General features: G+C 42.4%; 1 protein-coding gene across 10 annotated transcripts in view; it reads right to left on the bottom strand.

Moving 5' to 3' along the window:
* Positions 1-4,022: 4,022 nt before the first annotated feature.
* LOC127411731 (vitrin-like) overlaps positions 4,023-24,640 on the bottom strand; it is a 117,533-nt gene continuing 96,915 nt past the window's right edge. For all 10 annotated transcript variants that reach the window (XM_051647444.1, XM_051647446.1, XM_051647447.1 and 7 more), the window contains 2 exons: positions 13,450-13,963; positions 4,023-5,037 (listed from right to left, as the gene is read on the bottom strand). In XM_051647444.1, coding sequence (XP_051503404.1) covers positions 4,859-5,037; positions 13,450-13,963 — 693 coding nt within the window. In that variant the 3' untranslated portion in view covers positions 4,023-4,858. The remainder of the gene's footprint in view (positions 5,038-13,449; positions 13,964-24,640) is intronic.

Here is a 24,640-nt window from a genome sequence, read left to right as displayed (position 1 = left end):
ACGAGACACTGAAGAAAAAGCGAGATGCGGTGCAAATGTCAATGACATTCGTCCAGCATGTGTTTAAACAATTGGAAAACAGAACAGATGCGTGCAAAAACACATTCAGTGTGAACGGCCCCTAACTCATCCGTTCGTGCATGTCTGTGAGTGAGAGCGCATGCGCGAAACAAGTTCGGTAAGCCTGTTTATTTTTAATAACATTTTAATATAATTTTCATTAATAACAAACCAAGGAACACCAAGGTTCGCAATATGCAGAAAATAACATTGGACAAATCTAAGTTAGCCATCAAGCTATGAGTAGCTTTACAAGCTATTGCAGCTGCGGCATACATGAAATATATAAAGTTTATATGGTATTTTACCATTTGTGAAACATAATGATCATTATACATACATTGTGTAAGCTGGCAACAACCACTTCTTGTTTAAAAACAACAGCTTCTAATGGTCTTACAACCGCAGAGTTTGAAATTGTGTACGAGGCGTAAGGGTCAATGAAGGGTATCACATTTTTAATTTTGCTTAATTAACTAGCTCTCATGCCTTTTGTAAAATAAAACTATATGTGACTTTTTCCAAAGTACTTGTGTTCTTGTCATCAGCTCTGTGTGCTTTTCAGCAGCACCTTCACACAGCATGGGAGAACACTGCAGTATATATAATGGTAATAATTAATTGCAAAGACAATGTTGAATACACATACACAAGCAGCATATTCTAAAACCATTATTTGTTGTTGTATTTAGATCCACTGTTTGAAATCCAGAGTGCCTTTAATGGTAAGTTAAAAAGAACATATACAGACTTTGTTCACAGACATTGTTGATGTACTTCCGCTTCATTTTTTTAAAAAATAGTCATGCAGTTGTCTGGCAACAGGAGGTGTGAGGTGTCAATAACCACATCTTGTTATTATTGGCATTATCTGTGCTTTGCTATCTACCATATTTGGATTTAGCTTCACCCCTGCTTTGAGTTTGATAAACAGGGAAAACCTTACATTGTCTGATTTTATGTAATTTTTATGTTACGTGACCAATTTTATGGATTAGTTTCTTTTGTATTACAGTACATCTTTGACACACCTTGAGTCAATACGTCACCAAAATTACAACCAATGTTTGATTCCAAACATGATTAAAAAAATAAAAACAATAATGGCAATGTTCCCCCATTTTTCCCTTTTTGTAGGCCTATCAGAGGGACATTTCCTAGGTTCGCTCACATATGGTAAGAATGAATTTCTGCCAATTGGTACCTGTGACAGGTGATGAATATTAGTTCATTTTTTTCTTTGTTTTTTAATTAAAGGTCAGAGAATGGAATCTCCTGAATCAAGGCAGATAATAAAAGGCAAGTAATTAAGGAATTTACAAAATATATATCATAACATCTGAAAGTTAATACAATTTTTTTTTTTTTTATGTAATGGAAGTAAGATGTGTGTTTTATTTATTTTTTTTATTTTTTTATTAAGCTGCAACAGTAAAAAGTAGAATACACTAAGGAAGTGTTTCTCAACACCAGTTCTCAGGCCCCCCCTCCCAGAATGTTTTAGATGTCTCACTAATTAAAACACCTGATTCAACTCATCAGCTTGTTAGTGTGTTAAATAGGGAGATATCTAAAACATTCTGGGAGGTGGGCCTGAGGACTGGAGTTAAGAAACACTGCACTAAGGGCTATGAAAACTTAAGGCTGTGTATTATAGCAGTTGTTGACATAGTGTTCCTTATTTTTCAAACTGCTTTCCATTTCAAGACATTGCTTATTCTAAACTGAAGAAACACTGGCTGAACTAGTGTCCAAAGTGAAAGAACTCCATCTAGAGGTCCAGGGTTTCATAAGACGGCAGCTACCAATCCCTCCCCATTACCTCTCTCGCTCCCTCTAAAAGACTTGACCGAGTTAGAAGCTGAGCGGATTCTTCAGAGTGAAGATGCCAGACGTGTGATGGTAATTTAAATCTTTAGGTTTTTCAGAAAAGCAAGTTTTACATTCAACACACACATATCTACTAGGCAAATATTGTTTTTCAATGTTGTCTAGCATGAAAAATATGTTCCCATTAAGCCACATGGCATTTTTGTAACCGATCCATGTTCTGTGCAAATATGTCCCCCGAAACCCTTCTAGGTTGGCCATTTTGCTATTGTGGGAGGAACATCAGTTGAGAGGCGTATTAGAAGGATGCTGGCCTGTACTCTAACCAATGAGCTGGCCTCTCAGATGAACTGGGCAGGGAAGAAACTGAAAGATGAGCATGTAATGCAAGACAGTATAAGTGATAGTTGTGTCTGAAAGTGTGTGGGGTAAATGTAGTGCAGCATGTCTGAATGTTATTTTGTTTTTGTTTTTTAACTGAAACCGTACCATTAAATTGCACAAAAATGTATTCCATAAAATAAGCCCCAGTAAATAATCACATCGAACCCACAAAATGAATAAATTAACTCAATAATAAGTAAATAAAGGGAGAAAGAGAAAAAAGAAAAAAAAAAGAGTAAAGCGAGAGTCAGTGGGCCGCCAACAGAATAACATACCCTCTCAGGCTGCATCAGTAAAATGCACATTGTGTAGTCTGTATATGTAGTTTGTCGTGGGCATGTAAACGTCTTGCGACCACCCTTGGCATCAATTCTCAGTTTAGCAGGAAAAAGCAGTGCGAATGCCACCTTCTGTTGGTGAAGCAATTTTTTACACTCTCTGAATCCATCGCGCTTCGCTTGAGTCGATCTGGCAAAGTCCGGAAAAACCATGATGTTGTGGTCCTCCCAGCCCAACTTGCCTTTATTCCATGCCGCTCGTAGAACAAAGTCTCTGTCGGCCGACCGCAAGAATCTTGCTAGGATAGATTGGGGTCTGTCAACTGCCGCAGGAACCTGACCAAAAACTCTGTAGGCTCGCTCAATTTTGAGCTGGTGGTCCGCTGTGTTGATCAAATTCGGAATAAGCCTGTCCAAAAACTTCACCATATCTTGACCTTCCTTTCCCTCAGGGATTCCAACAAAATGAACATAATTACGCCTGCTCTGCTTTTCCATATCCTCTAGTTTTCCCACACGAGTTCCACATCAGCCTTGGTAGCAGGCAGGTTAGCCTGTAGCTTTCTTTTGGCTGACTCCAGAAACTCTACCTGTTTTTCAACGTTGTCCATTCTTGTGATTAGGGTGGAAAGTTTCGCCTCCATAGATGTGATCACTAGACAAATTTCTGCGAGGCCCTCCAAGTCAGTTGAGATTTTCATCAGTGCTGCATAAATGTTCGAGATATCCCGACCTACTACACCAAGCTTGCTACCACTATCGACTGGACCGCCGGAATCCTGATCCTGTGAGGCATCCGACACATGAGCACTTAAGTGTTTTTAATGTCCCCACAGGCCGACGATTTTAAATTCTTCGACATACTGCCCTCCCAGCACAGTTTAACAAACAAAACTATTACAGTTCTCACCAGTTAATATTGCTTAAAAGGATAATTGTAGCAAAGTTTAAGCAGAGCTCGCCTTTTAAGCGACCAACCTTCGCATAGCGTCACGTGACTCCTGTTTCTTTGAATTTTTAAGCACCAATCAAAAATTACGTTCACAGGCTGGTGAACAGAGGGTCATGTTTACTGTACACACTGCAAAGCACTTTTCTTCTTTGTCTGCCCCTTGCAGGACCTGCTATTCTAATAATATATTAGCTATTCTAAAGGTATATTGCACTAATTTGTTTCTTTAAGGTGGATGGAGTTTACCCAAAATAAGGTTTTCTGGATGGACTTCTAGTGTGCAGTTAAATCTGCTCTTTTTTCATTTATGTTTACCATTACTATTTTATGGTTTCAAACCTAATTTAGTTTGTTTAATCTGTGTCTGGAATGATACAAAAACTAAGCAAATAGATAAATTCACCTTCATGCAATGGCATGATAAATTTATCACACTTAATAAAGGCTTATTTCAAAGATATATCACACAGATATTATACGACAGCCAGATACTGTACAATTCAACCCAGCACAATGAATTTCCTGGTTTTCATTAATAATTTTATTAAAAATTACATGAAAATATTCATCAATTATCTCTCTTAAAAAAATTTTTAAAACAAAATGACAAGCCATTTTAATAGTAATATATACATACGTGACAAAATGACAATATAGAAAATTACACTGAAAATACTCATAAGGTCTATAATCAGAGTCATACAACAGGAATATTATGAATGTTGCCATTCTTCTTGAAATTTACACATGTTGTTTTAAATGTCTATTAAAACATTTGGTCAGTTTTGTGCTTTGACAAGTCTTGTGATTTACAGTAAAATCAGTTAGTTCTAGCATGCACACACAATCATAATCCATTCATTTTCCTGTTTCCAGAGCATATGCAAAATCCCATTCATTTAACACATTTCCTTTATTAAACCTGAACTTATGCATTTATCAGGCAAGATATTTCATTTACGAAGAACAGATCACATGGTACCTTTGACTTTGCACAGACAATTAGCTCTGAGCTTTCCATAAAAACATAGATATTATTATATTTAAATAATTTGTTCAGTATGTAAAATTTTAAAGTCTTTAAAGCTATAAGAGTGATCTGTCTTTTATAACTGTATTGATGTGCAGAAATCTGTTCACAAACTTTTTCACACAAAATCACTGAACATAGAGCCAAATGGTTTTGTTGTTTTAAACTGCAGAATACCAAACCTGAAAACATGTTGCATCGATACCTTTCATTCATTCTATGCTAAACCTGTAATACTGTTATGCTGCTTGTGTGGTGATGCATTGTTCCTTAGACTTATAGTGATCTTCCAAAATTAACAAAGTCTCTGTTTGTGTTCCTGCTTCAGTTGCGTGGCTGGGAGTTGAACTCTTGGCAGATGTTGTGAATAATTTTCGACACATACTTGTAGAGGTTGTCAAACTCATCGACAAAGAATGAGTGCTCTCTGTCGGGGTCAGTGGCAATGTATTCCAGCTCGTCTTGTGCGGCCCATGCTATACCGACAGAGTACGCGATCACACCTGATTCATCAGAGAGAGGCAGTAAAACAGTTATAGTCTCATGACAACTCTTAATAATTTGTACGAGTAGACAAAAACATGAGATAACATACTACTTTGCTTATACACAAAAGGTACAACCTATTCCCACAGAGAGCAACCGATCAACAATAAGACTTTCAAATCGATACAATACAGGCGTCAAATTTTATATAGCCTCCTATTCAACACTTTATTTTAAGAAAAGAAATGTCTGAAAAAATGTGTTTAATCAATACATACATTTGTGCGCAAAAGTTTGCATACCCTTGGAGAATTGGTAATATATGTACCATTTTTAAAGAAAACATGAGTGAGCAGGCAAAACACATTTCTTTTATTTCTTATGGGATTCATATTCAACTGTAGGTTATAACAGAATGGCACAATCATAAAACAAAACATGGCAACAAAGAAAAAAATGAAATGACCCCTGTTCAAAAGTCTGCATACCCTTAGTTCTTAATACTGTGTATTGCCCCTTTAGCATCAATGACAGCTTGCAGTCTTTTGTAATAGTTGTCTATGAAGCCCCAAATTCTTGCAGGTGGTATAGCTGCCCATTCGTCTTGGCAAAATGCCTCCAGGTCATGCAAAGTCTTTGGTCATCTTGCATGAACCGCACGTTTGAAATCTCCCCAGAGTCGCTCGATGATATTAAGGTCAGGAGACTGTGAAGGCCACTCCAGAACCTTCACCTTTTTCTGCTGTAACCACTGGAGGGTCAACTTGGCCTTGTGCTTAGGGTCACTGTAGTGCTGGAAAGTCCAAGAGCGTCTCATACGCAGCTTTCGTGCAGAAGAATGCAAATTGTCTGCCAGTATTTTCTGATAACATGCTGCATTCATCTTGCCATCAAGTTTCACAAGATTCCCCATGCCTTTAGAGCTCACACACCCCCAAAACATCAGTGAGCCACCACCATGCTTCACAGTGGGGATGGTATTCTTTTCACTATAGGTCTTGTTGACCCCTCTCCAAGCATAGTGCTTATGGTTGTGACCATAAAGCTCTATTTTGGTCTCGTCATTCCAAATTACAGTGTGCCAGAAGCTGTGAGGCGTGTTAAGGTGTTGTCGGGCATATTGTAATCGGGCTTTTTTGTGGCATTGGCGCAGTAAAGGCTTCTTTCTGGCAACTCAACAATGCAGCTAATTTTTGTTCAAGTATTGTCGTATTGTGCTCCTTGAAACAACCACACCATCTTTTTCCAGAGCAGCCTGTATTTCTCCTGAGGTTACCTGTGGGTTTTTCTTTGTATCCCGTACAATTCTTCTGGCAGTTGTGACTGAAATCTTTCTTAGTCTACCTGACCTTGGCTTGGTATCAAGAGAACCCCGAATTGTCCACTTCTTAATAAGTAATTGAACAGTACTGACTGGCATTTTCAAGGCTTTGGATATCTTTTTATATCCTTTTCCATCTTTTATAAAGTTCCATTACCTTGTTACGCAGGTCTTTTGACAGTTCTTTTCTGCTCCCCATGGCTCAGTATCTAGCCTGCTCAGTGCATCCACATGAGAGCTAACAAACTCATTGACTATTTATACACAGACACTAATTGCAATTTAAAAAGCCACAGGTGTGGGAAATTAACCTTTAATTGCCATTTAAACCTGTGTGTGTCACCTTGTGTGTCTGTAACAAGGCCAAACATTCAAGGGTATGTAAACTTTTGATCAGGGCCATTTGGGTGATTTCTGTTATCATTATGATTTAAAAAGTAGCCAAACAACTATGTGATAATAAATGGCTTCATATGATCACTATCCTTAAATAAAAGACAGTTTTTTTGCGTGATCGGTCATATTTTCAAAATCAATGCCAAAATTTCACAATTTCTGCCAGGGTTGAGCACAACTGTATTAATACAAATGAATGATGTATGTCAATAAAAACTCACAACAAAGTCGGCACACTGTTGCTCCCAAATAAATTTAATAAGCTCAACACAGAAAAACAAACGTGACATTTCGAGCTGCTCAGCAAATGTGACGTTTCGAGCTGCTCAGCTTGAAACATCACATTTGTTTTTTCTGTGGTTAGCTCATAAAATGTATTTGGGAGCAATAGTGTGCCAATTTTGTTGTGAGTTTTTATTGACATACATCAGTCATTTGTATTAATATGTATTGATTAACCACATTTTTTCTGTGGTACACAAACATTATTTTGCCTTTAAAATCATGGTTATGTTTAGGTTTGGGTTAAGGCTTAAATTTAGGAAAAATCGTAACAACATTGTCCGTTGGTTCATTTATTTATTTCTATTGGAGGACAAGTTGTACATTTTTGTAAAAGCCAGCTCATTCATATTAAATAGTTTTCAAAGCCTTAAACGAAATCATAGGCCTAATTTATTATGTTAGTATGAAGTTAAATTGATGTAATAGGTAGGGGAGGGTAGGGCAGACTTAAAGCTGCATATGAATAAATGGCCTCATCTTAAAGTTTATTTATTAGGCTTACACTGTGAAAATTATGTTGTTAATCAAAATTCACTATCTGTCACTCACTCAACATTGTGTCGATGTAGTGACACTAGGGGTCACTTTTGGGAGCCCCAAACCAAACCAAAGGCCAATGAGAATTGGCGAGTGGAATTTGCATGCCACTCCCTCGGACATATGGGTATAAAAGGAGCTGGTATGCAATTACTCATTCAGATTTTCTCTTCGGAGCCAAGTGGTTCTATTCATTGAAGCTGAATTAATCCGCAAAGTTCATTCACCTCATCTGCTGGATTCTACGGCGCGTTTCAGAGGCTTCTCCCCCTCTGCACCCGTGGAGTGCAGAGAACACCCCTGGGTGCTGCGGCAGAAACAACTAAAAGAGTATATTCTAAAAAGAGTATATTTTCTTTCTAAAAGAGCGGCACATGGAATGTCTTTTTAAAGATGACTTTCCGTTTGTGTGTTATTCCTGGTTGTGGTCGTTATCTCTCCGCTTCTGACGGCCACGATCGCTGTCTTATGTGGAGACATCGTTCGTGGATGGGTCTTGTCCTCATTGCGAGAACATGACCATGGCAATGTTGCGGTCATGGCTTGCATTCGTAAGAAAGCAAGCAACCCCAGTGGCTCCCCACCTCAGTCCTTCTACCTATGGGTATGAGGCAGTGCCGGTTAGCACTGATTTGGGGACCTCAATGGGACCACCTCCGCCGGGTATTCCCCCACGGACCTCCTATTCCCCAGCACACTTGCTTGCCCCGGTCGGGTGCTTGGATGAGATCGCCGGCTCATCTCAGGGCAAGTTCGACCTCTCGTTCGGAGCCCGGGAAGAAGACGAGTTATCGAGCACAGCATCGGAGAGCCTAGTCCAGTCGGACGCAGAGGCTTCAACTGGGCTTCCTCCTTCAGGAATGGTCGCCCAGTCCCAGGCCGACGTGGAAATGATGGACATGCTTTCCCGGGTGGCCGCGAGCGTCGGGCTAGAGTGGAAACCTTCACTCTCCCCTGAACCCTCGCGGCTCGACGATTGGTTCCACCCCCGTGGCCCGGCCCCAGCGTGGAGTCCAGCGCAAGAAGCTGACGCCACCCATCTCACGACCGGCTGCCAAGAACCCGAGGAAGGCTTCAAAGTGCCCCTGAGATGGGTGACCCAGAGGCAGGGAGACCATCTTCTCTGGGGCTGGTGAGCAGACCACTCCATCCCCCTGTGGAGGGCAGGGAGTAGAATCTTTTGTTTCATTTTCATTTAATTTTGCCGCATGTCCAAGAGGCTGTGGTACCCAAAATTCAACAAAAGAGCGGCTTTCTTGTTCCCTGGGTCACATGTCTGGTGCGCACGGCCGTCATCATGACCATCGTCCACCGTTCCATCTTTGCAGGTATGGCGCTCCAGCGGCGGTTCCCCCACCCCTGTGCGCCCAGCTGTGACACAAACATGCACACACGGGATTGGGTCCAGTTGACTATGGGGATGCGATTCCTCCTCCCCCCTCCTCGGCCAATCTTTTGGTGGGCAACAGGAGCCAGGTAAGAGCGTTGATGTCCCTGGACTCAGCACGGCCACGGGGCTCGAATCCCCTCGACGTGGCACCTCGGCTACGTGATTCAGATCGCCAGGCACCCACCCAGGTTCAGAGGCGTCTGCTTCACCTCTGTGAAGGGCGAGAACATCGCTACCTTGTGTGCGGAGATCGCTACCTTTCTGCGCAAGGGTGCGATAGAGCCTGTCCCTCCTGCCGAGATGAAGAAAGGGTTCTACAGCCCTTACTTCATCGATACGAAGAAAGGCGGTGGATTGCGACCAATCCTGGACCTGTGAGTACTGAACCGGGCTTTGCACAGACTCCCATTCAAGACGCTGACGCAAAAACTTATTCTAGCGAGCGTCCGGCATCAAGATTGGTTCACGGCGGTAGACCTGAAGGACGTGTACTTCCACGTCTTGGTCTTACCTTGACACAAACCCTTCCTGAGGTTTGCCTTCGAAGGTCAGGCGTACCAGTACAAGGTCCTCCCCTTCGGCCTGTCCTTGTCCCCTCACGTCTTCACGAAGGTTGCAGAGGCAGCCCTTGCCCCGCTAAGGGAAGTGGGCATCCACATCCTCAACTATCTTGACGACTTGCTAATCCTAGCTCTCTCTCATGAGTTGCTGTGCGCACACAGGGACCTCGTGCTCCGGCACCTCAGCCGACTGGGGATTCGGGTCAACTGGGAAAAGAGCAAACTCTTCCCAGTTCAGAGCATCTCTTTTCTCGGTTTGGAGTTGGACTCAGTCTCGATGACAGTGTGCCTCACGAACGAGCACGCACAGTCAGTGCTGAACTGTCTGAAGGTGTTCAGATGGAGAACAGCGGTTCCACTGAAACTTTTTCAGAGGCTCCTGGGGCATATGGCATCCTCAGTGGCGGCCACACTGCTCAGGTTGATGCATATGAGACTGCTTCAGCACTGGCTTCAGACTTGAGTCCCGAGATGGGCATGGCGCTGCAGGACACATCGCGTGGCCATCACGCCGATCTGCCCTTGGACTGACCTTGCATTTCTATGGGCAGGGGTTCCCTTAGAGCAGGTCTCCAGGTGCGTCGTGGTTACAACAGATACCTCCAAGACGGGCTGGGGCGCTGTATGCAACGGGCACACAGCCGCCGGCTCCTGGACTGGCCCATGGCTGCGTTGGCACATCAACTGCCTAGAGTTGTTGGCAGTTCTGCTCGCCCTGCGGAGGTTTCGGCCATTGATCCAGGGCAAGCACGTGTTGGTCTGGATGGACAACACAGTGACAGTAGCGTACATCAACTGCCAAGGCAGTCTACGCTCCCATTGCATGTCACATCTCGCCCGCCATCTCCTCCTCTGGAGTCAACAGTGCCTCAAGTCGCTATGAGCCACTCACATCCCAGACAACCTCAACACCACAGTGGATGCACTGTCACGTCAGGTTACCCTCAGGGGAGAGTGGAGACTCCACCCTCAGGTGGTCCAGCTGATTTGGAGTCGATTCGGTCAAGCACATGTAGACCTGTTTGCTTCCCGGGAATCCTTCCACTGCCCGCTTTGTATGCCCTGACCGAGGCAGCCCTCGGTATAGATGCGCTGGCACACAGCCGGCCCCCTGGACTACGCAATACGCGTTTCCCCCAGTGAGCCTACTTGCACAGACCCTGTGCAAGGTCAGGGAGGACGAGGAGCAGGTCATCCTAGTAGCACCCTACTGGCCCACCCAGACGTGGTCTCATGCTCCTTGCGACAGACCACCCCCCCCCCCCGGCGAATTCCCCTGAGGAAGGACCTTCTTTCTCAGGGACGGGGCACCATCTGGCACCCGCAACCAGACTTCTGGAATCTCCACTTCTGGACCCTGGAAGGGATGCAGAAGAGCTAAGTGGCCTACCACTCAGGCTAGGGCTACCTCTATGAGGCATCTGTATGCCTTGAAGTGGCGTCTGTTCGCTAAGTGGTGTTCTTCCCGTCATGAAGACCCCCAGAGATGTGCAGTCGGATCAGTGCTTTCCTTCCTGCAGGAGAGGCTGGAGGGGTGGCTGAGTAGCCGCCATTTTGGCTCATCACAATGCAGTAGATGGTAAGTATTTGGGGAAGCACGACTTGATCATCAGGTTCCTGAGAGGTGCTAACAGGTTGAATCCCTCCAGACCGCACCTCGTCCCCTCATGGGACCTCTCTCATGGGACCTCTCGGTTTACAGGGAGCTCCCTTTGAGCCCTTGGAGTCAGCTGAGCATAAGGCACTCTCTTTGAAGACTGCCCTCCTGACTGCACTCACGTCCCACGAGGGGATGAGGCTGCACCCAAGAATTTCACACACCATTGCACTTGTGTATATAGCTGTGTGACAATAAAGTGATTTGATTTGATTTGACTTCCATCAAAAGGAGGAGGCAGACCCAGCCTTGGCGCTGCTGTGTCCTGTGCGAGCTTTACGCATCTATTTGGATCGCACACAGAGCCTTAGATGCTCCGAGCAGCTCTTTGTTTGCTTCCTGCAGGCTCATCCTGAAATGACCCTCCAGCATGACAGTGCCATCAGCCATACTGCTCGTTCTGTGCTTGTTTTTCTGCAAGAGAGGAATGTCAGTGTTCTGCCATGGCCATCGAAGAGCCCGGATCTCAATCCCATTGAGCACGTCTGGGACCTGTTGGATTGGAGGGTGAGGGCTAGGGCCATTCCCCCAGAAATGTCCGGCAACTTGCAAGTGCCTTGGTAGAAGAGTGGGATAACATCTCACAGCAAGAACTGCCAAATCTGGTGCAGTCCATGAGGAGGAGATGCACTGTGGTACTTAATGCAGCTGGTGGCCACACCAGACACTGACTGCTACTTTTGATTTTGACCCCCCCCCCCCCATGTTAACACATGTTAAATTTGCTGAAAATAAAAGCAATTGAAAGTTAGAGGAAGTTTCTTTTTTTGCTGAGTTATATACGTATTTGCCACCAATTTGTGGTATTTACCCTGTTCTGGAGCAGGGCTTCATAACCCATGGATAAAAGCAATGCTAACCCTTTTTCACACAATTATAAATGTGAAATGTTGCTTAACCCTGAGATGAAAGTGACCATAACCCGGAACAGTTAATCCAGGTGTGAAAAGCCTGGTGTGTATTACAAACAAACTCAAAAGATCTTCACTATTTTTCATTCAGCAATATATTTCAAGGTACCCAGAATTTCTAGCTTTAGCCCTGATCGTGAAGACTTAAAATGATTTACCCAAGTATGACTTGTTCCTCAAACAACATTCTTTGCTGTTCCTGGAACATCATTACTTTTAACCAACAAGTGCTCTCTGATTTCAGGGCTCAGATTAGGCTTTGGGTTTAGGGTTAGGTTTAGCGCTATGCTCGGTTCAAATGAATGCTGATCCAGAATCCAGAAGTAAAAAAGGATCTCAACCCAGTGAACATATACAACCTTGTCTCGTGGAATTGCGTAACTATACCTACATTTTTCCAATATGATTTTTACTCGTTGCTAGTTGCAAGTATCATGGCAGTTTCCTGGTGAAATGTACACTAGGGGCGCTACAGCAACTTTTATTCGCTTTCACACAAATAACAAGTAAAGCAGCAGATTATCAGTTCATAAACTCTTAACATCTAAACACTTACTATAGCGCATGACTTGTAAGGCGATACATTTTAATGTTTGCAATACATAACCAACTAAATTTACAAGCTTGTTCAGGTGTAACCAAATTGCAAGGTAGACTGAGAGAGCTTTGTACTTACGATGAAAAGGACCGAGGTACTAGTCCTGATGTCATCACGTGACGACATGTGAGCCGAAAGTGTTATAGATCCACTACAAAATGATGTGTTTGTTGCAGTAATTGTGTTTTTCATCTCACATTTGCTTTTTCTTACACTATCAGTTAGGTTTAGGTTTAAGGTAGGGAGGTAGGTATTGTCGATTTAAAACTCGACAGAGCATTAACCGTAAAAAAACTAATCAGATTTCATAAACAATTTAACTCTCTTTTCATGAGTTCACGTGTCCCTCTAGCCCCTGAAGTGGGAATGGTAAACATATTTTTAATGGTAAACAAATTTGGCTTGCTGTCTGTAAAGGAGAGGCTCGAGCATTAGGCTTGAGCATGCACCTCAGCTCGAGCTCTAAGCCCCCCCCACCTTAGGACTACTTAACTAAAGTTACTTAAGTTTAATAATCAAGGAGGAGTAGAAGTGGTGGAGGGATGCTGCAAGAATCGAGGTAAGCAGCGTTGCTTGCATTATGATTGACAGGACTAGCTCCTCCCGAACTCCATTTAGCGCAACTCAGTGAACATTTCACCTCGGAACTGCCCCATTATGTGTAATAAACCAAATAAAGTCATTTTGTTAAACATTTCACCACAGTCACATAATTTTAATGAGATCATGTCCTACTTGGGTAAATCAAGCTGTGAGATGTTCTGCTGGCCTCACCTTTACGATGTACTGTCAGCGCCGGTGCCCTCACATCATCATACGAGCGTCCATCTGTGATGACGATCATGATCTTGCGTTTGTTGGGTTTGGATTTGCCGAAGAGTTGATCGGCAGCATATGTGATTGCGGCTCCTGTGCTGGTTCCTCCACTCCAGTAGTTTATACGCTTGATAGCATTCAGCAGGTCAGCTTTGTTATTGTGCTGTCCAAAAGCAAACTCGAGCCTCTGTTCATATGTGTACTGGACCATGCCCACACGTGTATCCGTGTCTGAAATCTCAAACTCGCGTGTCACGTTAGCGACAAACTGGAGCACGGTGCGGAAGTTTCCAGTTCCCACGCTGCTCGAGCCGTCGATGACAAATGCAATGTCATTGGCATTCAGGCAGGTCTTACTGCACACCAGGCGGTCTATGTCACACACACGCTTCACCAGTGGCTGCACAGCCTTACGCAATGCAAACCAGCTCGTTATCGGCAGCGAGAAAAAGCCATTGGTCCTGCACACAGCCTACGGACACAAACAAGAATTAAAATTCCTCTGTGTTCCTTAATTATGTTAATGTCCCATGGCATTCTAGAATGTGTAAAACTTACACCTCACCTTAATACATATTGTATCCATTGTACAAAACAAGTGCCATTTGTGTCCCTCATTTAATGTGTAAAAATGACTTTAACAATAAATAGTTCATACCAACTTCAACTATGTGTAATTAAATGTCTTTTTCTTAATACATCAATGAAAATCAAATAACTTTATTGGTAAGACTTTACAATACCGTTATATTTCTTAACATTAGTAAATGCATTAAGTATCAAGAACAGTGAAGAATATTTTAAGCACATTTATTAATCTTGGTCAGTGTTATTTTCTTAATATACTATTGTTCAATGTTAGATCATGTTTGTTCAAACTGCATTAACTAATATTAACATGTTCAACTTTTAAATTTTTTTTTTATTAGTATATACTGAAATTAACATTAACATAGCAGGGTCGTTTCTAGGCATAGAGAAACTAGGGGGTTTCCTAGGGCACCACCAGCTGCGGGGGCGCCAATGAGTAGGCATCACCTATCCACCTATTTTTTGCCTATCCAACTCAAATCGGTTTAGTTTTTTGTAATCTAAACAGGAAAAAAACATATGAAATATTTTCATTAGCCGATTAAGATCAAGATTTTTGTTAATGTGTCTCCCTCGGATTGTCAGTTCGGATTTTATGTGGTTGTTTCATCATTTGTTATGTGATTAAGATCAAGATTTTTGTTAATGCATCTCCGTCTGAATGGTCAAATTGGATTTTATATAGTTGTTTGGGGGGGGGCGGCATGTCAGGGGTTGCGACAAGAAGATTAATTAATCACATTAATGTTAACAACAAGTACTGATAGCACTCCACCATGAGCACAACAAGTTATGACATAATGACACTGCATTTGAGCAAGAATTCACCACGTTAAGAACAATTTTAAGCAGCTGAATTTGCATGAAAGAAAGATGGAATTTTGTGCATATTATTAGAAAGACGGTGATCTGAAATACAAATATTCATGTTATATTGAAATTACATACTAAAAATGAATGACGCAGAAAGAACGCAAGTGTTGGGTAATGATTGCCAAAGCTTTGATGTGGTATTTAAAAAACATTTGATAAAGTGTTCTGTTTACATATGGAAGTAAAATCTATCTATCTATCTCCTATGAAATATTTTGAATAATTATATCATCATTACAATCTAATGCATCGCCATCTCAGCTGTATTATATCCCATATGAAACTCTTTTGTAATAATTTTTTTTTTTATTGATTCCTACAGTAAACAAATAAAAGCAAAACATATATACACAGAATCAACATTTAAACCACACAACCACCCCTCCCCCTTCCAATCCCCAACAAACATCCCTGTGGACACACGAGTATAGACACATACACAAAATAAAAAAAAACAAAAAAAAATAAAAAAAATATATATATATATATATCTATATATATATATAAAATCACACACATTTATACCTCCACCTCTCTCTCTGAATTAAACACTCGGGACGCTTTTGTCCATACCGAGTGCAAATGCGAGATAATGGGATGTAACTTCTCTGATTAGTTTGATAGAAAGGCTTTGCAATGGCGAAATAGGGGCAAGAACTTCCTGTTCAATACAAAATCAAGGAGGGGCTCTCTCAGGTGGATGCGACCAATGAGCCAAATATCTGAGACCGAATGCATAATAATATAACAAAATCTTGGGTCTAGCCCACCTTTGTCAATCAGCCTATGTAACTTATTGAAATGTAATCTGGGATGCTTACCATTCCAAATGAAGGACTTCACTATGCTATCAAATTGCTTGAAATAAGAGAGGGGGACATCTACAGAGAGAGACTGTAGCAGGTAGTTAAATTTTGCTATACAATTCATTTTAATAACATTAACCTTCCCAATCATAGATAAACGTAATGAAGCCCACCTGCCCACATTGCTTGAAAATCTTTTTATTAAGGGGTCAAAATTAACTCTAACTAAATCAGACAAATTTGCTGGGAATAAAATGCCCAAATACTTAATGTCCTATTTGGGTCACTGGAAGGCGCCCGGCTGAAAAGCCGTTACTGGGCAGTACACTGTCAGAGCCAAAGCTTCAGATTTAGACCAATTGTATCCTGAGAACTTGGAAAAGGAATTAATAATTCTGTGGAGGAAAAAAATAGATCTAACGGGGTCGGAGACGAATAATAAAATATCATCAGCGTAAAGCAAAAGCTTTGGAAAATCATCTTCCTTTCTTATCGCAGCTGCTAATGGTTCCAGGGCAAGACAGAACAATAATGGGGAAAAGAGGGCAACCCTGCCGGGTGCCACTATCCAGAGTAAAATAAGATGAAATTAATCAATTTGTTTGTACAGCTGCTACCGGGTGTCTATAAAGTAACTTAATCCATCCAATAAAAGTATTCCCGAACCTGTATATTTCAAAAACCTTAAAAAGATAATCCCATTCTATCATATCAAATGCCTTTTCGGTGTCCAGTGAGATGGCAGTGACCGGAGTCTGATCATTCGCCACTGACCACATCATATTGATGAAACGCCTAATGTAATCAGAAGAGCTCGAATAAACCCCACCTGATCTGTATGTATAAGAGATGTCATAACGTTACTTAATCGGTTAGCCAGAATTTTTGACAATATTTTAACGTCTTGCTGGATCAGGGAAATTGGATGGTAACTCTTACACTTACTTGCATCTTTGTCCGTTTTAAGAATCAGACTGATCCGGGCTTGTGTCATGGTTTCCATTCTTTAATGATTCTGTATAAACTTCTAGCAAAAGTGGGGCCAGTTCTGTAGCATAAAATCTTAAAAATTTAGTGGCAAAGCCATCTGGCCCCGGAGAATTGCCTGTAGGCAAGGCCATAATTACCTCGCCAGGTTCCTCCAAGGTCATCTCAGAATCAAGAGAATTGTTTTGCTCAGTCATCAGTTTAGGGAGTTCTAATGGTTCCACAATGATTCTAAAATCTTCATCAGTAGACAAAGATGTGGAACTATAAAGATCAAGATAGAATTCTTTCAAAGCATTATTAATACCAATGGCAGATTTCACTGAGGGAATGGTAGAAAAAGACTCTCTCTGCTTTATATATCTAGCCAAAAGCTTCCCTGCTTTGGCCCCCGACTCAAAGTATGACTGTCTTGCCCTGAATAGCCAAAACTCCACCTTCTGTGACAAAATAGTATTATATCTGTATTTCAATCAGGTCAATTCTCTGAGGCCATTGTAGGGCTTTACTGGTTGTTTAGATCAGTGTTACTATCAGAAATAATTAATAATTATTTCTTTAGTTATTAATTAATAATTAAATTAATTAATTGAATCTAACTCATTAAAACCTCATATGGGGCTCCAGTAAATGTAGTGCTCTACGTTTAGGTGCGGGCTTAGTTATTAGCAATAATTAATAATTATCAAAGACAATCGTTAATTGTTAACATCGATGAAACATTAAATAAAATTAACACTAGCTTATTGATCATTCAAATTCAACAATCATCAAAGATAATTATCAATTATCAAAAATCAATAGAATATTAATAAGGATTAACATTGACGGGGCACCACCCTGGAATCAGGGGCTAATAATCAGATAGTATAACAGTCTCAATATTAGATTGTTTTCTTAGGAAAATTGACATCCCAAGAATATCGATTTTTGGGAAAAAACAATGAATGAAGGCTTGAATCCGAGCACTGACATCCCGTCAGCATGACACAGGTGTATGCAAAACAAACCAAAACACTTCTCTTTGTAATATAACAAAGTTTATTTATGCAGTAATATCAATTAATAATTAATACAATGCAGTCAATAAACTTCCGACTTACAACTACAAACTAAACAGTGATATGATTAGATATGGAAATCAAAATAATCCTATAATACATGAGGGTGTGTGTGTGAGAGTGTGTGTGTGTGTGTAAGGAGGGACGCCCACAAAATGGTGGACGTGACTCTTGTGGAGAGTATGTCACATGAGACTTCCGGCCAGGGATTATGACCGCGAATGTGGGCGGAGTGAAACCAGTCAATGGTAGCTTAGGGACAAAGCTGAGCTGTTTCACGAAGCTATCTACTAGCCAAAAATGTGTGCCAGAATGTTTGTGAGGGGTTGCGTGTGTGTGGTTAGTACAAGAGAGAGAATTAAGTGATGGCCCCAAAGCCGATTTTGCGATCGTGGGAGAGAAAGCAGCTGTTAGTTTATCACACAGAGACGCGGTGGACGGCTCGTAAACAGTCCCGCGTTCTTTGATTCTTTAAAGGATAAACTCAGTTTGCCGGTCTCACCCGCAATGGCGGAAATGCACAACAGCCCACTGTGGTTGGACCACAATACAGCAAATCAAATTTGTGATAATTAATACCCTGAGTATTAATAATGAGTGGACATGGCGGTCCGTAAACTGTACAAGCAAAAACCTCGAGACACAAGAATAACACACTATAATATTCTATCTCTGCCCAGACGTAAACCTCTTACTTGAATCGCATGAGGATGCAGAATGTGTGTTCATCCGTCCTTTAACTCAGACTCGGTTCCTCGAGGCTTGGGTGATGACGGAAGGCCGTTTCCTCGCTCTGTTGGCGGGCGGTACAACTGCTGATTCTCAGCAGGCTGGTGGAGAAATCAGAAACGTCGACTTGATTGAAGATGGAAGAGAAATCTTTAATCTCTTCACTTCTGCAGGCAAATGGATGAAGATGCGGATTGCTCGGCGGTCTCCTTCGGATCCGTTAGAGTGTTCAGTTGAACACAGAGTAATCTCAACTCGTCCAGCAAGATGGAGATTGTATGGCCACAGTTTCAATTCGGACGTTACTTCCTTGTGCCACGAGACTGCACCTGAGAGCAGCGATGAGCTGCATCTAGACACGGTGAGCAAAGTTGCTGGAAGCAAATCCCGAAAGCATTTCAGAGGTATTTCTACTCCTGATGATGTCATGGTTGAGGTGTGTTCTGTTGTGTGCCTCATCCAATAGGAGTTGAGAGTTCGATCCTTTAGTGAGCAAGGCTTCATGGGATTTGTAGTCTGTTTTGGACTCCCTTTGTTTGATTTTGCCACGGTTTTTATCAGTAAGATTTACGACTTGGTATGTGGGGGCCTGAATTAGGTTTTACAACTGTGTTAGGCCTGCCTTTGTCTTCTATCTGAATACATGAGGCCCAACACCATCAGATGACATTCGGCACTTCAGTTCTGCCTTGGCACTTTTAATATTCCTTTCCAACTCCACGAGTTCTCATGCTTTGTATTTTTTGATGAATGATGCATACTGTATGATCCGACCCCTAAGAACTGCCTTAAGTGCCTCCCAAGCCACGCCCACAGAGGATACTGAAGACCAGTTGATCTACATATAAACATTGATTTCAGCCTTTAACATTTGTTGGAATTCATGATTCAAAAGGGATACATTAAAGCGCCAACTATATGATTTCTTTTTCTCCGAATGTAGCAACTCCTCTAAACTCACCAGGGCGTGATCTGAGACTAAGATGTTTCCAACTGAGCAATCCACAACAGATGAAATGAGGGACTTAGATATAAAAAAATAAATAAATTATAAAATAAATCTAATAGACAGATGAAAAAAATTTATAGTCCCTACCTGATGGGTTCAAAAATCTCCAAATATATGTAAGACCAAGATTTTTACACATCCTGTGAAGCATCAGTGTTGCTCTAGGGGGCTTACACAATTTTGCTTCCCTATGATCAAGGACTGAGTCCATCAAAAGATTAAAGTCTCCTCCCAATATTATATAATGAGGGGTGCCAACAGCTTGCAACATCCCTTCAAGATCTATAAAAAAGCCTTGATCATCAGTGTTAGGTGCATAAATATTAGAGAAAATCAACCTTTGCCCCTGAATTTCTGCTAAAACATCAATGTAATGACTCCTCTGATCTTACTTGAGCCAGCACTAAAGAAAACATGTCCACCCCATATCTTCCCAAATTTTTCAGCTTCCTGTAGGAAAAGATGCATTTCTTGAAGAAACACTATATCATATTTCTTATGTTTAAGAAAATAAATAACCTTCCTTCTCTTTATGGGGTGCCCTGACCCATTCACATTCCACGTGGAGAGAGACAATCCGCTCATATTAACATTTGACATTTTTACATATGAGAAAAAATAGATTGTGTGTCAAAAATAAAATTATAAGGACCACATTCCAACATTGGTGCAACAATCAACCCCCGAACATCCCCCAGAAAAAAAAAAAAAAAAAAAAAAAAACAGAAAAAAGAAAAACGTGAGCATTAACCCCACACACGACGGCGCCAACTGGTGTTCATCCCTCTAAACTCAAACAGTCCATGTACGCCTACGAAAATTCTCGCAACAACTTTGCCGTTGGATTGCTCAAGTCCAGTGCTTCTATACAAATTTTGTTAGACAGAATTACACAACAGAAAATAATCTATAAAACAAACTCCAGCCAATAGGCAGAATAAGCACAAAGAACCCTGTAGATTCATCCACATAACTGTCCCGAAGGTGTGTTCCTCCACAAAACAAGCTCCAGCTGGTAGCGGAACAGCAAAAAAATAACAAAAAAACAACAAAAACATACAGTTTCCTCGGGCAGTCAAACGAATGTTTAGTGAGCCGGCCCATTCGGTTGTTACATGAGTGTAACAAATGCCCTAATCACTCTAACGATTTGCAAGAAATATTCCACAAAACAAACTCCATCCAATAGGAGGCATAAGCACAAACAACGTGCAGATTCATCCACAAACTGTCCCGAAGGAGTGTTTTTCCACAAAACAAACTCCAGCTACTAGGCGGAACCAGCACAAAAAGAAACAAAAAAGGTGCTCCGTTTCCTCGGACAGTCAAGTGAATATTCAGTGAGTCAGGCCCACTCGTCTGCATCGAGAATATCACACAATGACTTACTCATTCCATTGACTTTATAAAAGACATTGCTTGCTGTGGGCATGTAAATATTTTGCAGCCATCCTTAGTATCTATTCTCAATTTGGCCAGGAACATCAGTGTAAAAGCAACCTTCCATTGATGTAAGAGTTTCTTGCATTCCTTGAATCGATCATGTTTCTCTCGTCGAATTCGCAAAGTCTGGGAACAAGAAAATGCTGTGGTTCTTCCAAGAAAGCCTTCCTTTAATCCTTGCCTCACGTAACACAAGATCTTTATCGGATGATCTCAGAAATTTGATCAGAATTGATCTGGGCCTGTCTCCCTCTGTGGATCTCCGAGCCAGAACTCTGTGAGCTCACTCGATTTCCAGCTTATGGCATGTTATGTCGAGCAGACTTGGGAAGAGCTCGTCTAGGCCTTCTTCGTCCTCAGGAATTCCAACAATTCAGACGTTGTTTCGCCGGTTACGATTCTTAAGGTCTTCCAACTTTTCCCAGACATGCTCCAAGTCCGCCTTGGTCACTAGCGGGTTAGCAGCTAATTCCCTCTCCAATGACTCCAGATAATTGATCCGTTTCTCAACATCCGGCACTCTTGTAACCAACTCATCAAATTTCGTCTCCATGGCAGTGATCGATCGACATATTTCAGCAAGATCCTCCAAGTCAGCAACGACCTTTGTAAGTGTCTTTTAATGTCTCCAGAGCCGTAGATTTATAATTCTTTGACATATTGTCTTCATAGAACAGTTATGGAACAGGGTGTATCGAATCTCACCGGTTTATGACACAAAAAGTATTAAAACTAGCAAAGCGCACAGAGCTTACTGTTCATGCGTCCGAACCTCGCATGGCGCCACGTGACTCCCCCTAAATTTAACTCTTAAAAACACAACACAAACTTAAAAACTTGCTGCATATGCAGGAAGAATGCATGCTGTTAAGACCCTGTGGAGCTGTTTCTACCATATTCCCAGGACAGCACTCTCGCTTTCCCCGCCATCGTATGCCACAAATCGAGAACACTATTCCAGTCTTTGCCGTTGGCAGTGTGCCATAAATCTGCTATGCACCAACATGACTGACTGCTCAAGGCACAATCTGTTATCCTCAGCCAGAGCTGTGGAGACTTCATGTCTGAACGGGGCTCATCTGACACAGTAGGGTTGTTGCAACCGGTGCTAGGCACCATACCACAGGCCCAGGCCCCCTCAACGAGGTGGCTTTATGCCTTAAAATGGCAACTTTTTGCTGATTGGTGTTCCTCCTGAGGTGAGGACCCAATGCATTGCCCTCTGCAAATGCTACTCTTCTTTCTGCAATAGTGTTTGTATGAAGGACTCAATTCATCCACGCTGAAAGTATACGTCGCTGCCTTAGGTACTACTCATGACCTCTGAATGCTTGTCTGTAGGCAAACACTCTCTGGTCAGCAAAATCTTGAGTGGTGCGAGATGGCTAAGACCCTTTTGTTTACTGATTTGCTAAGATACCGTACCTCCACCCATCCAGCTGCACATTTCTTGGGGTTTGCCATGAGTCCCGGCCATCGCAGCAACCTTAGAACCATCCCCAGATGCTGCATATGCCGCTGCCAGTCATTACTGTATATAATAATATCATCCAGATAGGCAGTACGCAGAGTGCAGTCTGAGGACTCGGTCCATAAGGCACTGAAATGTAGCCGGGGCCCCAAACAATCCAAATGGAAGGGTCACGAATTGGTGTAAGCCAAACGGTGTGGAGAAGGCTGTTTTCTCACGGGACACTGGAGTTAAGGGGATCTGCCAATAACCCAGTGTTGAATAAAGGCGAGCCATGCCCAACCGATTGAGCAGTACGTCAATACGAGGCATTGGGTATGCATCAAATTTAGACACTTCATTGACACTTCACACTTTCTATAATCCACACAGAACCGCATCGAACCGTCGCTCTTCGGAGCCAGCACTACCAGGCTGGCGCAGTCACTGTGGGATTCTTCCATTAATCCCATATCGAGCATGGCTTCTAATTCTTCTCTAACCACTTTTTTTTTTGTGCTCGGGTAATCGCTAGGGATGACTGCATACCACTACCCCTGGGGTTGTTTTGATATGGTGTTATATGAGGTTTGTATGACCGGGAAGGGGCAAGAACACATCCGAGAATTCTCTTTACAACCGGGCCATGTCCGTGATTTGCGACAGTGAGAGGTGGTCTCCGTGGGTGCCATGATCGGCTTTTAAGTTCACCTCTGGCCCAAGCTCCTCCCTCTCCGGTACCACTGTCGCCAAAGCCACGGGTACCATCTCCCTCCACAGTTTTAAGAGGCTGAGGTGGTAATTCTGACATGCTCCACCCCTATCCGTGCATTTAACCTCATAATAAACTTCCCTGACCCGCTGTGTGACCTCAAAAGGCCCTTGCCACTTTGCGAGCAACTTAGAGCTTGATGTGGGTAGTAATACAAAGACTTTATCTCAGTGTAAATTCCTGTAGCCAAGCTCCTGTTATACAGCTGGGTCTGATGTTCTTGAGCCTGTAGCAAATTCTCCTGTGATAGTTGCCCCAATGTGTGGAGTTTTGCTCTCACGTCAAGAATGTACTGAATTTCGTTTTTGTTGTTTGAAGGTCCCTCTTACCAATTTTCCCTCACGAAGATACCACGAAGGCTTACGCCCATACAATAATTCAAATGGGGAGAACCCTGCACTGCGAATAACAAGGGTTCAAGCCATTTATCCCAAATTCCAAGCATCTTTGTGCATGAACTTACGAATCATGTTTTTCAGGGCTTTATTAAACCGTTCGACCAAGCTGTCCATTTGCGGGTGGTACACGCTTGTCCAAATCGATTTAATGCCCAATAATTCGTACAGCTCACATAGTTTACGTGACAAAAAAGTAGTGCCTTGAGTAGTGCCACAAAACTACGTCCTGAGATGTTGCACAAAGGCACTGCTTCCGGATATCGTGTTACGTAGACCACCAGAACCAACACAAAGCGATGCCCGCATGCTGTTTGCTCTAATGGCCCGAAGAGGTCCATGCCAATTATATCGAAAGGGATCTCGATCAAAGGAAGCGGGCACAAAGGTGCTTTTGGGGTGGCCGGCGGATTCACTAGCTGATGTTCACGGCATGCCGCACACCATTTGCGAACATCTCTGCGAATGCCTGGCCAATAGAAACAGGCCATTAGATGTTTCAGTGCCTTTTTCTGCCCTAAGTGACCCACCATCGGATTATAATGAGCTGTCTGGTATAACATTTCCCAACAGTTCCTTGGCATCAATAACTGGGTTGTATCTTCCTTTGTCTGAGCATCCTGCGTCACTTGATATGACTGGTCGTTTATAATAAATAAATGCATAGAGGTGAGTGCAATGTCTGTTTGAAGATGGTGACCATCAATCACTCTCACTTGGTCTGTTCCAGAGGGAAATCCCCTGTGGGAAATCCTCTAAGGGCTGGGGAAGCCAAGACTTCCCCCTCCCTTACGTCATCCTGAGGTGAAACTGACATAGACGGCCCTGGCTCCGCCTCCCCAGCCAGCGCATCACAAATCTCACACCAAAATACTGTGTTACAGGACCCAACCACACAAATTTCCCTTAAAAATGTGGAAAACACTGGCCAATTTGTGCCCAAAATTAGCAGATGGGTGAGGCGCAAACTAACCGCAGCCTCGACACTATGCTTTTGTCACGGTCACTAAAGGATAATTGTAGACATCCCCAT

Source organism: Myxocyprinus asiaticus, chromosome 21 (genome assembly GCF_019703515.2).
Source record: "Myxocyprinus asiaticus isolate MX2 ecotype Aquarium Trade chromosome 21, UBuf_Myxa_2, whole genome shotgun sequence".
In the NCBI taxonomy this organism is placed as follows: Eukaryota; Metazoa; Chordata; class Actinopteri; order Cypriniformes; family Catostomidae; genus Myxocyprinus; species Myxocyprinus asiaticus.
The sequence above is the reverse complement of the archived record's forward strand: the minus strand, read 5'-3'. Positions and strand labels throughout refer to the sequence as shown.